Source organism: Cololabis saira, chromosome 2 (genome assembly GCF_033807715.1).
Source record: "Cololabis saira isolate AMF1-May2022 chromosome 2, fColSai1.1, whole genome shotgun sequence".
NCBI classification, from domain to species: domain Eukaryota; kingdom Metazoa; phylum Chordata; class Actinopteri; order Beloniformes; family Belonidae; genus Cololabis; species Cololabis saira.
The window spans coordinates 32,226,753-32,242,459 of NC_084588.1; the positions used below are offsets into that span (position 1 = coordinate 32,226,753).

Sequence of the window (15,707 nt, forward strand, 5' to 3'; positions counted from 1 at the left end):
CAACTCCACACTGCCGTGACATTTCTCCACAGGAAGTTTAGGGATGATATTTGTGTATGTAAAACTATGTAAACGCGTCAACTGTTGGGAGGTGAAAGCAACTGAGTTTTTTTACCGATTGTGTGAGGTGGGTGGAGTGGATGTGTTCCTCCTCTTTGACACGCATGGCTGAAGTCGTTTATGTAAATGCATGAATTTAATTTTCAAAAGGACGGCCCTTTCCTTTGCCCAATGAAAATGAACCGCGGCCGACACCTGGCTATAAACCCAGGAAGGGAACCCAAAACCCCAATCAGAAATCTGCAGAAAAGCACCCACAGAATCGCAGCATTGCGCAGGCAGGCAGGCAGGCAGGCAGACGAGCAGCAGACACGGCGATGACTTCCAGTAAGATCGAGATCCCCGGAGAGCTGAAGAGCGACCCCGCTGCTCTCATGGCATCCCTCCAGCTGATGCCCTCGCCGGTGCCCAACCCGGAGATCAAGCACTCAAAGGTCTGTTTCTCTGCACACACCGACCGCCAACACACACAGGTCTGAGCTGGAAATCTGTCACAACTTTCACTGAGTTTGAGCTCCGGCTCAGCTCGCTGGGATGATCTCTCCGGCAGGACGTGCTCGCTTTCCATAATCCTAAACTTATAAAACTGCTCCAGTCCCGCTGCGAAGACGACTGCACTTCAGTCTCAGCATTTCTTTTTTTTTTTTTTTGTCTTGCTTTATTCCCCCTTGTTTGTTTATCTAACTTTGCGTTTGCACGTGCTCAGTGTAGATTATAATATAATCACAAATAACTAACCTCCAATCCTTTAAACCATCCAAGTAGGTACAACTTGTAGGACATTTCATAAACATTAGGCTACAGATGTTTTTAATTCTCTTTGAAAACTACCTGCTAAGAAAAGTGAACTGGATTTTTTTTAATCATTTGTGAATGTGAGCTATTGCGCCAAAGACTTTCAAATGTTTTTACTTACAGTAAGGGAAAAAAAGAAATAGTATGTGATTAATAACGTGTTATTAAAGGGTGTGTCCCTGTTTTAATAAACACGGCGCATGAAGTGCTGGTAATAATGTAAAAGTCACGTGATCTATCTGTTATCTTATCTCACATTTATTCCATATTTCACCTGGCATTATTTTCCGTTTTCACGTGGAAAACAAATTTTTAAAGTATTTGTTTTGTAAGGCTATTGAAAAAAAAAACTAAACTTAAAAACTGGAACAACAACTTTCTTTGGATTTTATTCCACTCCTGTTATAACTGTAAGTGCTTTTGGGGTTTTTGATCACTTTATTAACTATAGAGGGGGAACGACGACACATATAACCCAAATCCTCCCTGCTCTTTACTTTAAATGGCGTTATAGATGGCAACACACTCAGGGCTGTCCAGTCCAAATAACAGTCAAGGCTTGTGATTTGAATTAGGCCTTATGTTGTTCTTGCATAACACAAAGTTGGTTTAGGGAATAAATATCATAGAATTAAAACGCATGCTGTTAGAGATGTGTGTTCAGAGCTGGACTGCTCTGGTGGAAGAAGTGTGTGTATGGGAGAAAGGAGATGAAGTATTAGCTGGAAAATAAAAATTAGTAAAAAAAAAAATAAAAAAAAGTTATTGACTCATGATATGAATCAAATTGTTTAATATAATGATAATAATTAACTATAATTCATAGTGAAGTTTTTCAGAATGGAGGAGGATAAAAGTTAACATAATATGGCCACATGGGTGAAAAGATTGAGCAAGATACACACATAAAAAGTATTTTTGGTGCAGTGCTTTATTTTCAGTTTGATAACACGTCTGAAACGTCTTTGTAGTTATTTTTCACACCCATGCTTACCTTTGAGTAGACCGTTATTCAAATTCCCATCATAAGTTTAAGATCATTGCCCTTTGGATCCTTGTAACAATTTCCAGTTGGAAATCATCGGTTTCAACCGTCAGGATGTAGCCTGTTGCAGTCTGTTGCCATAGAAATCGTCCTCCAGCTTGCAGAACAAGTTTTTTTATGATTGTAAGATAAAGGGGCACATCTCACACAGGACAGATTAATGATAGTATGGTGGAAGTTCATTCACTGCTGTAATTGCTCTGTGTTAATGCATACCGCAGCGTTTTAAGAGCAAAGGGCACTCTGCTCCTGGTGGACTCTATAGAGGGATGGTGCATGTTGCAAAGGCTCTGGCGTGTTGGAAGCTTTCCATTTCCTCACGGTGCAGAGAGTTAGTTAAAGGGTTGGAAACGACAGCGTACAGGAGGAAATTTAGGGAGTGACTTGGTGAATTAACCCCCAGGAATTTGGATCATCCAGTCCCTGTTGTCCTGGTGGACATAGAGGGCAGGAGGGCCCTGATTTATGGGCACCCCTGGCGAGGGCTCTCCTCACACCCTGTTCCTGTTCTCCACCCTGCTGACTACATGGGAAACAGTCAGCATTACTCCTTGATATGGGCTTTTTTTTTTTTTTGCAAATATCATTTTTGCATTAAGGTACATAAATCTAAATTTTCAGCAGCATTAAACTTTTTATATCTTTATGAGACTTAAACAACCTTGACAGTTTTCAATCCTTATGTCACGGTCACTTTTTTTTGTTTTGTAATCCAAAGATTACATCAGATAGCCCTGCAAACAAGATATGGCCGATACATTATCGCGACTTGACAGATGTCTGTCTATAAAAGGGAAGCGTGTGATAAAATAAGGGGCGAAGGGACGTTATTGTTATTTATCCTTCTCCTTTTTGCAGAGTCTCAAACCACTCACACCAAACCGCTCACACATTACTGTAGGAGATATCTTCATTTCTGTCCCCGTTTATACAAACTGAGAACAAGCAGTTTTCATTCACACTTTCGCTTGCAGTGTAAACCATAAGGAAGAATGTTGTCTTTCTATCCCCTACCCCCACATTTCTATCTCTGGTACGTTCCAACAGCTGGCTTACGAGGCAGAAACAGTTTAAAGGTTGATCAGTGCACAAGGGAAGCCATAAATAAGAGAACAATCATAACTATTTATTTATATTTGTCCCTTGTGGCAGGAGTGAAGAAGAGAGTTAGTTTGCAATGAATAATTCAGGAGAATGTTTTCCTGCTCTCTCCAGCAGGTGATACTTCTGGCCTTTGTGGTTTTTCACACTCTTCAGTGGTAATGAGTTGTTAATCCAGGCACTCATTGGGATGAATATTACAAGAGTAAAAATAAAAGCAGGGATTTTGCTGCTTTTTGCAGTGAAACAATAGTCTCTGAATGTTAAACAAATGTTTATATTAAACTTTAACAAATCAGTGCATGTGGTCAGCTAATAAAAATGCTTATTAGAAGGAAACAAAAATCAGTGCTTCGAAGCCTGTTTCAATTTGGTTTTATTATAGCTCTTAAAGGATAATGAGACAAAATAGTGCTACAAATCTCGAGAAGTAACAGGTAATAGATTTAAGGCTAAGTGGTCTTGTTAACTGTGCGAGCTATAGATCTCATCAAAAGTTATAAATTTTCTTTGTTGCTTTGCACATGGTGGCATTAGTGCACTTTCACCACAGGAACCTGTGCCGAGTCTGTCTGCCGAGGACCGCTGTATTTATAAAGCAGTCTATGCAGAGACATTGTCTCAGTTTGGAGGAAGAAGAGGCTCCATCAATCTGTCACTGATTGAGATAGTACAGATGGAGGCTTGGGGCTCCCCGATGCTAGTTGCTGTCCACCGGGGTGTAAATTATGACCCCGTCACACTGTGTGGGTTAGTGGCCCTGCCTCGCCAGAGCCTGACCTGCAGTCCTGGATTTTTTCACTTCAAAACCACCATCTTACTGCGATCAAGATCAAACAGAGCCAAAGTTAGAGGATACTGTGCAACCAAATGATTTATCACGACGAGCACAGCAAGAACCCCCCTCTTACCCTTCTTTGCCTCCGCTTGCACAATCTTTGTTCGCACACGCATGGCCACATACTCTCCAGCACACATCTCTTTGATTGTGACAGGGCAAGTGTGCACCGCCATTAATGTGTCCATTGGTGTGAAATGCCTACTTGTGCAGCGAGTGTAAATTATCATCTTAGCAGACGTGTCAGCTTCATGTCCCCTTTCTCTTACTCAGTGTTTTATGAAGACTAGTGACAGCGAGGTTATCCAGTAAACTTGACTAAGGCCTACCTTCAGTCTGCAGCCTTCCTCACAAAGAAAGTGTAAATCCTTTCAGTGCCATACTAAAGATAACTTGACATTATGAATCTATAAGGCGACAGTCTTTCTCCTGTGGTCACGAGAGACAGAAATTATTTCCTCATTGATGTCTGTGAAAAAATATTTCTTTATACATCCTCCCCTTTGTCTTCTGATCCCTCTCAGTAAAACTATGGAAAAATGATCTTTAAACACTCCCTTGACCTGAGATTTAAAGAATGGCAAAGTACACAGGAAACCCGCCAAACCGCACGGATAGTTACAAAAAAAAGAGGGAGAGAGAAAAAAATATTAGTAATGTAAGGAGAGGCCAGTTTTGTGTATTTATAAAAATATGGGTGTTATTTTCTGTCTTTCTTTAAGGTTTTATTTGAACTTTTAAAATGTTTTGAAGTAAATAATGTCTGTATTAAGTTTGTTGAAATGGAAGTAAAGTTTTTGCATTCAAAAATGCTGATTGTAGGAAATACTGACTTAAAAAATTGAAAAAAATAAAAAACTGGATAAAAAGCTTTATAGAAATATATACATAAAAAAAAAACACCAAGAGAGCTAAGTTTTAAAAATGAGTTTGGGTCTTGCACAAGTCTGGAGTCAGCGTGAACAGCTTTAACCCGTCGCCCACACGTACTGACGGGACAGAGATGTTTGCCAGTCAGTGACAGCGAGGTCGCCCTCTCCAAAACGCAGGAGTGCAGAGTGGCATTGTCTATGGGTGTGTGAATGAAAAACATGAGGGCCCCATGGTGTCAGACATGTGGAGAGGAGCGGGAGAAAAAAAACACCAGCTGGTCTCCACTTTCACATGCTCTCCTCACTTGTAACTGTAGTAATTATAAGACTTGTGAAATCCATCCAGAGACAGTGAGGAAATAGAGGTCCTGCGATAGGGGAGGATATGAAACTTCCTGCGCAGACAAGAATCGCAGGTGCCCGTACAATTCGTCTGGCTGTGGAATCTTGGCATGTTGTGTATAAACACACTCATACAAACCTCAACACACATGCCCTTAATCCTGCCCCCATCCTCCTGTTAAAAATTATAATAATAATGATAATAAGGTGTTGACCTTACGTATTACTTCCACAGTTGGCGTCTGAGTTGTGAGAAGAAAAAGAGGGAGAAAGTTTTTCTTAGACTTTCTTACATCCTATTAAAATACACCCTGAATACAAACTAATGGTCACAGATATCAATCAAGTCAAACAGGTTACATGTTTAAAGCTGTTTTTTGGAAATTACTGCAGAGGAAGTAATTTGCAGTTAATTTAAAAAATGTGCAGTGAACAAAGAAAAGACACCAGCCTTTTAAACCTGGGTGTTTACAACATGTCTCATCTTTTCATTAAACCCACAGTAAAGCTCACGAGGGAAGATGTGACTGACAGCTTTCAGAGAAAAGCTGGGAGCTGCTAAATGTTTGCAGCTGCCCTGTGACCCATGCAGAAAGTCTTGACCTATATGCTTACTGCTTAGCTCTCATCCACATCGGGCTCCCTCGTTATGTGTCAGGCATCACATATCACAGCTTTATCTCAGCTTTAATGCTTGTTCGAATTAATGGAGCAACACAAGATTTTTAAAATCAAAACATTTTTTGGTTTTGTTTTTGCCTGCAGTTTAAAGGAAAGTATGGTAAATGCAGAGCCGTGTTGATCTAACGCAGGACGATTGCTCGTTGCTGTCTCCGGATGCCAGGTTAATTCTAGGTACTGAGTGGCAGCGCAGACTTTCATGAACATGAAACTATCATGTGAAGCGATAGTAACAATCCCACAGGGAGTGGGAAAGAAAACACCATTTGTCATTCGCAAATGTGCACCCTTGCACTTGTTTTTTCATCCTTGCGTTCTTTGCCCCTCGTCCAAATGATCCTAAAAGCAATTTTAAGAAACCTTGAGAGTTGATTTACGACACGGCCCTGTCATCTTAATCAAGTCCCTCAATGGAACAAGACAAAAGTCTAACACCAGCCTGAGCCCAGCGAGAGGGCCGAGCCAAGCGGTGGCTGACAGTTGTCCTTTTCTGGCCGTGATTTAGGTGGGTCCTGCTCCACTGTTGTCCCGCTTCATCCTTCTCCTTTTGCAGCATCTAGTGAGAGGGGTTACACCATGCATAAAGCTACCCATGGTCTGCATTCTTGCTTGGACCGTTGAGGCTGTCAGGGGTCTCTTCTGATTTAGGGCGCCCGCTTCAGTGGCCCCTATAAATTTAAAAACTAATTCAGTGCTCCCCAGGACTTTTTGTTTTTGTAGCGGGCCCTCTGCTCCTTATCGTTACTGACAATTTTATGAAGTGCTCATAATGAGCAGCAGATTAAAGATGGCCCCTGGTAAATAGGCGCCTGAGAATACACGGGTTGGATGGAAGTGAAATCACTTTGTGGCTTCTTTGAGAACCACCAACGGGAGGACTTCTGGAGAAATCTACTTGCAGAGTTGTACTGAGCACCTTAAATATCTGCGCATGTGTGTTAGTCCAACATAGAGTCCACATAGTAAGCCAGTGAGCTGTGGGAGGGAGGTAGAGTGATTGGGACTTCAAGTTTCAGACTCCTTGTTAGTTTATAACCGCCTGAAAGTAAACAGAACAGTTTACAGCCAATTAAATAGTACTTAAAACCCTGAGTTTATGGTGGGAAATATGTTGGAGGGGCTTAGGGAGGCAGAGGCCTCTGGGATACTTGAATCCAGCTCTCAGGTTTGCTCTCAAGGCGTCAGAGGGGAAGGATGGTAGGAGCATATGTATACAGAGAGGTATATGTGCCAGCAGATGTTCTTCCTGCACTCTATCTATCAGAGCGACTGACAGCCATTAAAACAGAGCTTGAGCAGTCCGCCTAATGAATCTAAACATGTCAGCGAGGAAGGAGGTCTTTGATGCTGCCTTGAAAGACACACCTTGCATGTTGCTCCATCTTCCCTCAGTGCGTGAAGTTTATTACTTAATAATTCCCAGTTTTGTGGCTGGATAAACATTTATATTTCTTTTGGTCTTAAAAGGTGTTGAGTATGTCCTGTTTTGGAATCCCAGGCTGTTGTTTAACGGAAGACTTGCTTTAACGCATCACAGAAACCAAGCGCAGCACGTGTTTTATGATCTCGTAAACGAGCAGTGATGTTGTGAAACGTGTGTCTTTGTGCTTGGGGGTGGGTGGGTGGGTCGGGGGTCTGGTGTCTGATAGGGATTTATACTCCCACCCCACCACCGTCCACCCTACACAATGCACACATACACCCACTCCTACCCCGCCCCCTTTGTCTGGATGGTGGAGCACTCCCCAGAGAGCAATGCTTGACAGGCAGGAATCTCTGTCCAGATTTCCAGAGATTCTCCCGTATCGCTTACACAAGAGCCTGGATGTGTTGGCCTTTTTGCAGCATTCAGACACGTTACTGAAGCTGAAATAGTGTAATGATGCCACAAATATAAATATGCCACAAATATAAAAAGTGCCACAAATATTTAGCAATCAATAGCAATGTTTAATAAGATGTAGTTTGTAATAATTGTTGGTTAATACTAAATGTGGAAAACTTCTGTTCTGCAGATTTTCATCAACAATGAGTGGCAGGACTCCGTCAGTGGAAAGGTCTTCCCCGTCCACAACCCTGCTACTGGTGAGCAGATCTGTGAGGTCCAGGAGGCAGAGAAGGTAAATACCTGACACAGAAAGTCTCAGCGGTAGAGGAAACATTTACAAAATGTCCTATACTACTAAAATACTCTATTTTAGTGCACACCATGCAATTAACAATGTAAAATCATAAGGCCACTTAAAGTGCATTTCATGTTGGATTTTAAGATGACTAATGCAGTTATGATGTATTTTAGTGATGAAATTAGTGAAAAGAGCCCTTTGAATGCTGTGAATGATACACACATGTTTCAACCCTCACAAACTTTCTTAACCATACTATCATAAATAAATATAAATACAAAGTAGGATGAAACACCCCCAAAAAATCCACATTCATATTTTTCATCATTTGATATTTAGCTAAAAATGGAAAATTCTTTAATAACTTAATAACTTGCTTTTAGTTCTTTCTTCAAACGTGAAATCTAAGTTATCAACTAGAACAGAAGCTGAAACTGAATCAGTCTTTCTAATTTTGTCAATAGTCTTTAAAATGCATCCCATCATTCCCAGCACAGTACACACGCAGGCCTCCGACTGCTGTGTGGAGAAACATGTCTCCATATTCAGTAGACAGCAATATAGTTTATTTTAGTAATAATGATTGTAAACGTGTCTTCACCTTATAGGCTGACGTTGATAAAGCGGTGCAGGCGGCTCGCCTCGCCTTTTCTTTGGGCTCTGTTTGGCGAAGAATGGATGCGTCTGACAGAGGAAGACTGCTGTCCAAACTGGCTGACCTGGTGGAGAGGGACAGCGTTTATCTAGCAGTGAGTTGATAAATGTTGTGAACTTTAAAATAATATGAACAATGATTAATGTTTGTCTTATAATCCAGTTAATGCAGTGTATTTATTCTATAAACATTCTTTATGGTTCTTAGTTGTCTTATATAATTCAATTATGATTTCATCTTTTTGGATTCCCACCTCATCTTATGCGTTTTTTTTGCCCTCTGCAAAGCTCTCTTGGTTTCCTCCGTGTTTGAAAATACAAATATTTGCTTTGCCTTAAAGAGAACTGAGGGGCTGTATTTGTAGTTTAATGTTATCTTGGTGTCACATTTCACCCGTGGGTGAGTGTAAAGGATGGAACGGTTTGGAATTATGTGAAGATCACAAGGTTATATCACATATTTCTCAAACGTCTCCTCCGTCTCTCATCAGACCATTGAGTCTCTGAACAGTGGGAAGCCCTTCCTGCCCACCCTGTTTGTCGACCTCCAAGCAACCATAAAGACTCTGAGATACTTCGCTGGATACGCAGACAAGATCCACGGCACCTCCATCCCAATGGGTAAGAGCTCCCTTTTTTGAGTACTACAGCTGCATCTCAGCGACCCGGACTAAAGACAGACTGATGATAAGGCGAGTTTTTCATTTTGGAGAGGAACGCAGACGTGGATGAGCTGAAACAGGCTGCTTATAAGGAATGGGTCCAGGCTTAAAAACATTTCTATCTACAGAAAACATGAAAAAATATTAAATACAGAAACTTGGTTGTGTGGTTGAGAAAGCAAATCTGTGCAGTCGGTCAATAAACATACAGATTTCAAGAACGCATTATCTGATTTTCACGGCCTGTTGGGCACAGCAGAAACACAACGCTGCCATCTATGAAGGAGACACTTCAGAGAAAAAACATACAAAACCAGTTACTTTTCTTCAATTTTTTTTTTTTTTTAATTTTGGCGGATTTGCTTTTCATGAAATATCCTTCATATGTGCACAAATCAGTGCATATTTATAAAAATCATGATTTGTTTGCATATCCACGCATCAAGTACTGGAAAACATTTAACAAAAAAATATATTCTTAATGTAGGAAAACAGCTGGTGACGGTTCTCTGCGATGTCTGCCAGCCTCTATTTTCAAATTGAATTTTCCTCAAATTGTGTTTTTATTTTTCGCCCCCTGAGTACTGTTCATACTTAATTCATAAGACTTTAAAAATTAGTCTTGAGCAATGTTGTGAAGTCCTAAATCTAATATAGTATATAATATATGTATGTATGTATGTATGTATGTATGTATATATATATATATATATATATATATATATATATATATATATATATATATATATATATATATATATATATATATATATATATATATATGTGTGTGTGTGTGTGTTTTTTAATTGTTAAAAGCTAGCCAGGGCTTCCATGAAAAATTTTAAACATGCTCTCCACTTTGTGCCACTGATATAAAAAATAAAAGAAACATGTTTGTGGAGGAATAAACGACGGGGTCAGACGTTGTGTTGGAGCGTGGAGGATGAATTCATTAGTCCCACAGCCTGGGGAAAGAAACTGCTCTGCAGTCAGGTGCTACGACAGAGGATACTTCTGTATCGCTCGCCAGACAGCAGCAGGGTGAACAGCGTTTTTGCCTTGTAGTCTTTTTTGTGTTTTGTGCAGAAAGCTCACCTCACTGATATCACTGATGTTTGGTGGTTGAGGGTGTCGACGCTGCGGGCAGTTTTATTCACAGCAGAGCTCCTCCACATAACATGCCAGTTTTGACATTTACAGCTTGGGCTATTGCTCCTCTGTAGAAATATTACAAGAACTTGGCAGGGGAAGTTCACCTTCTTAAGTTTCCTTAGAAGGTAGTCCCACAGTCGTTTCTAAAGCGCTCTCTCTGTGCCAGCGAGTATGAGTGATGACTATGACAGGTTTTCTTTAAGATTCCCAGGAACCAAAAACTACTCACCTGCTCAACCTCAGCTGCACTGATGAAGACAGGGTTGTGTATCTTTATCTGAATCTATGATTGTAAATTGTAAATTGTCCTAGTCTAAATCTAAACTGCATTCACTGCTTTGGTTTGGTGTGGTTTTGAGCAGCAAACAATAAAGCCGTTGATTTTCTCCTGATATGAATTTTGATAATGTAGTTACAATTCCACCAGCGTGTTGGGGTTGTCAGCAAACCCTACCTCAGAGATCTCTGGATGCCTGGTTATGCAGGCATGACAGTTAATATAATATACAGGTTTCATGTTCCAACATGATATTTTAAAGAATTTAGAATACCAGAATTGTACCAAAAAAAGAGCTAAAAATGTTAAATCCAGCTAAGGACAGATGGTCATTTTTCAGCGTGAAAATCACACATTCTGTTGACGACGGCTTAATATATAAGCAGTATAACTTTAAAATAAATATAGTCATATTTGTACATTAATTTTGGCACAATGATTAATTTTTAATTTATAAACAAATATCATCTAACTGCTTGTAAATATAAAGCAATTTTAACTGTCTGAAAACTAAAATGAAAAATCACATGTAAAGTGCATTTCTCAGACGTGCTGATTGACTGAAAAGAATTCTAGGTTATAATGACAGACCTTGTTGTTCTCCCCAGTTCTAAACATGTATTTCATGTTTTAAACCAAACCAAGTGACTCTGCTTAGGTTTGAAACTCTTGAGTAACTTGAGAAAATAGATACATAGTGGAACCAAGATGCCCGAGATAAAACAGAAATCTCCTGCAGGAGACAACGTATTTATGCCAGGTGACTATGCATGCCTATTTTGTGGATCCGTCTCTGTGAGCAGCTCCTTTTACATTACCCATTGTTAGTTGTTCATTTGTCAATAATAGAAAATTAGAGCCGCTTGAGGAAGTTTTTAGTGTGTTCAGGGATTTGCAGAAATAGTATGGTTACACTCAGAAAAAGAAAGGTAAAAAATTGGGACACAATCCAAAAACTTGTTATCCATTCATTGTTCTTAGGTGGCAGCCGCCAGTATCGCTCTTTTGATGCTGTTAAATTTGGGGGTGGAAGAGGGGAAAGTTGGCTGTCTGCTTCAACAAGAAGAAAAAAAAAGAATAAGGGAGAGGACATGGGAAACCTCCTGATACCGCTGCATTGTCCTTCTCAAAGCTTCTCTTGTACACTGCTGCCAAACCAGCCGCGGTGTGCATTTTCCCAGGCCTTTGCTTTAAGCTTTATTTCACATGTAGACTTTGTGAGGAAATAAACAAGGTTATTCCTGCAGTCTGCATGTTGTAAGAAATAATGTTTGTTTACCTGTCAGCGTGAGGTGCAATCCATCTGCCATCAGCAGTCCCTGATGTTCGTCTCGCATGTTAAGCTGAGCTTGTGGTATTAAATTTGTATCGCAGACAGTGGTACATGAATAGGGAGTGTCATTATGTAGCGCACCTTTGGCTACACAGTTTGGTATCGTTTACACCGCTTGTTCCAAATTGAAATCTAAGTCATTTGCAGGCATCATAGTTACACATAAGCCTTAGAGATAGAGTTTCTCCTGAAAATCTTGTGTCTTTATTGATTCATTCTGCAAACAGTAACAGTTTTGAAAGATCCCATGTCCACTTTGGAATTAGGGAAAATAGTTGACATATGGAAACCTTTAATGCAGTTTTGTGTCAGTTTCCATGCGTCTACTGTTTCCCACTGAAAATGATTATTTGGCTTGTCATCTTCCTCTGATCATTCCAGTCCAAATGCAACATTAGGCAATCATCAGCTGACCACTGTTGTAACAAATTCATACACACATTTCTCAATGTGAATTGTTTTTGTGGAGAGTGAGCAAGCATGGCACACCCTCAGTAATGACCTCCTTTTACTCAAGTAATTCAAGAGGAATGAACAAACCTTTCCAGCATAACACCCATCTCTGTGACCTAAAACAGTTACACACATGCTCGTGCTGTTGAAGGCTTAAAAACGCGTTCTCCAACCAGGGTTAAGGAAGCACGAATGTTGCGTGTGGATTCATTTACGAATTAACATGTTGAGTCAACAGCAGCAAGGTGTCAGGTGGTGACATTTTTTATTTAGTTGAGTTATTTATTTAGCTTTTCATCATAAAGTTGGATATATGTAACCCAGTTTTCTCTTTCTGTGCGTGTGTGTGTGTGTGTGTGTGTGTGTCTGCTCGCCTTGTGTGTTCCTACACAGATGGAGAGTATCTGACATTTACCCGATATGAGCCCATTGGAGTCTGTGGACAAATTATCCCTGTGAGTATAAGCCTTTTTACGAGTGACATGCACAAAATGGACATTAAAATGCAGTGAAAAGAAAAAGAACTGAGTGAATTGGCAAAGTTTGAAAGAGAAACTGTCCTGTTTATTTGATAACATTGTGCGTTTTCCAGTAATTCCCTCACAGTCATTGTTTATTTGGGTAAATCCTGCTGGTAAGCCCTAAAAAATGACTGTACCAGTGAGACTAAGTAATGAGGAATGAGAAGTGAGAAGGATAAGAGTGAGCGCAGGGATTTAACATAGTGGGTTTGAGGGAAGGAGAATGATGAGAAAGGAGGAAAAGATCAAGGAGAAAGAGACACTGTTGATTGTGCAAGAGTGCAGAAAGTCTGTGGTTGTGCGTTGAGCCCCATGGGCTCCTGTGTAAAGCAGAAATAACACAGGCCTGCATGTCGTACAGTGATACTGGTCTATTGCACATGTGTTGCAATTTCCCGGCTTTCCCAGAATGCTGTGGGAAGAGAAAACACTGTACAAGTGCCGAGAACATTTTCTCACTTGACTATGTTTAGACAGAGCAAAAATGAGAGTAAGCGACTTAAAGAGTGATGAGTTATTGAACTTGACTTGTGGCCACCCAGTGTGTCAGTGGCTTGATATCCCTGCTTGTGTGTGTGCGTGCGTGTGTCTGTGTGTGTGTATGTCGTTTGCAGTGGAACTTCCCTCTGATGATGACAGCATGGAAGCTGGGCCCAGCCCTCGCATGTGGAAACACTGTCGTCCTGAAACCTGCTGAACAGACACCGCTCACCTGCCTTTACATGGGAGCTCTCATCAAAGAGGTAGGCGTCAGAATCACTGCTCAGAACCCAAAAGTTGGTACTCCACTAAACAAGTCAGATCATTTGCAGGGATTATTTTGCAAAGAACACAATGTTCCCTGTGAATTTGGCACACCAATCGTTTGAACAGCTCTGTGTTAGAGTAGATGCAAAGTGACGAAAAACAGATGTTTAACAAAGTGTCACTTGTCTATCTGGTGCATCTTTTCAGCCTGTAATCCTGTTTTTGACCCGTAAGTGGACTTTGGACAAAACAGACCTAAAATTAATGAGCCAAATTATCTAAATTGCATGAGAGTTTTGCTACTTTCCCAATGCAGTTTGAAATCAAGCAAATTTCGATTGTTGACCTTTAGACGCCCACTATGTAAGCAAACCAGACCAGGCCAAATGGTGGCAGCATATTTTGAGAAAGGTAATGTGTTAGACCCTGGCTTAAGGCACAACAAAAAGCATTTTAAACATGATATATGTCATGGGTTCGATGAAGAAACAAACAGTAAACTATGCTTCAGAGTTCATTTTCATTTGGTTTGACAGCAACTCAATCACCTTACTAGTTTTCAAACTGTATTTTGTTAACAGAACATACACAGGAAATGATGCATAACTGGGCCCAAAACAAGAGTTATTAATTTAAAAATTTGAGCTGAGAGAGGTGTCTGTACAGCATCAATTCAAGGCCATATGTATTGCGAATAAAAATCCAGGATCTGAGTATCACAATTCAAAATTGGAGAAAAAAATACTCAATCTGTAACCAAAAAGGAAAAATATCTATCTGGATTATACTTTTACTTTTCAAACTGCATCTGAGAAAAGAGAGATTGTTTTAAGAGCTGATGAAGAGAGAAGTATAATCTAGGAAGATGGTTGCACTCTTGAGTAGGTTTTTATATCTTGGTTACAGATTCTGGGTTTTGGTTCTCAGATTTTGGATTTTGATACTCAGATTCTGCGTTTCTATTCGTACATTAATACATTTGGTTCTGAATTGACCACATATGTCTCTTTGTGTTATGATTTCTCCAGAGCAGAAATAAAAAAAATAAAAAAAAAGAACATTGGCAAAGGAATGGATTAGCCCATGCAGATAGCAGATTTCCCCTGCTCCTGTTCGTTTCTTTTTAAAAAAAAAATTTTATTTAAAAAAAATTTGGGTCAAACCAGAATTCAAACACAAGAATGACACTCAGGGTGGTAGCAGTTAACTATTAAAAAGAAAAAAAAAATTATCCCGATTTTTTTCCCCATTTTATCACCCAGTGCTCCTACCTAAGTGACAGTCCTCGGCGTTGCTCTCCCTCTACCAACCCCGGGAGGGCCCTGCACTGAGCTCAGGTCTCCTTCTTATCCTGAGGAGTGAACTACCATTTAATGTAGTTGTCCTGGTTATTGTGAAATAGACATGAAGTAGATCATTTTAAAAAAACGGTAAATTACAAAGGCAGCCAAGTGACCATCAATGAAATGGTTCTCATTTCACTTAAACATTGTTCTGTTTGCATAAGAACTGATTTATATAAAAGGGAGATTTCTGAAAATCCTTGCCATGAAAACACTATTGCAGAATTTCCCCAAAGCGAGAATTAGCTTCTTCTAATCGCAATTCAATTGCTTATTCTGATGCAAAACTGTGATGGAGACCTTTAATTCCTCCTCTTTCAAGTTGGTGTTGCAATTGGCACCAATCTGCCTCCACAGTGTGCCGTTGCTGGAAATTGCAGCCATAACACAACCCAAAAATGAACAGATGGCTGCACAACTTAGAAACAATCCATCACAACCATCAACTACACAGCTAAGAACACAGAGAGAGCAAAATTAGAAGGTGGCAGGTCACGAAGTTTACTTCTCATGTAACACAGCCCAGAACTTACTCCATACAGTAGCACACCACTCACAAAGACAGATGTTACCTCAAAGTTTCCAAAGATAGCAAAGCTTGTAACAGCGAAGGAATACTTATGTTTTGCATTACGTACATAAGACCAGTCTCTCTGGTGAAAAAAAGAACCGGGAAGTTAGCGTTGAAAAAACATTGTTTTCAGC

General features: G+C 40.1%; 1 protein-coding gene across 1 annotated transcript in view; it reads left to right on the top strand.

Moving 5' to 3' along the window:
* Positions 1-118: 118 nt before the first annotated feature.
* aldh1a2 (aldehyde dehydrogenase 1 family, member A2) overlaps positions 119-15,707 on the top strand; it is a 30,094-nt gene continuing 14,505 nt past the window's right edge. The window contains exons 1-6 of the mRNA XM_061743591.1: positions 119-494; positions 7,750-7,854; positions 8,469-8,609; positions 9,006-9,135; positions 12,785-12,846; positions 13,527-13,655. Coding sequence (XP_061599575.1) covers positions 378-494; positions 7,750-7,854; positions 8,469-8,609; positions 9,006-9,135; positions 12,785-12,846; positions 13,527-13,655 — 684 coding nt within the window. The 5' untranslated portion in view covers positions 119-377. The remainder of the gene's footprint in view (positions 495-7,749; positions 7,855-8,468; positions 8,610-9,005; positions 9,136-12,784; positions 12,847-13,526; positions 13,656-15,707) is intronic.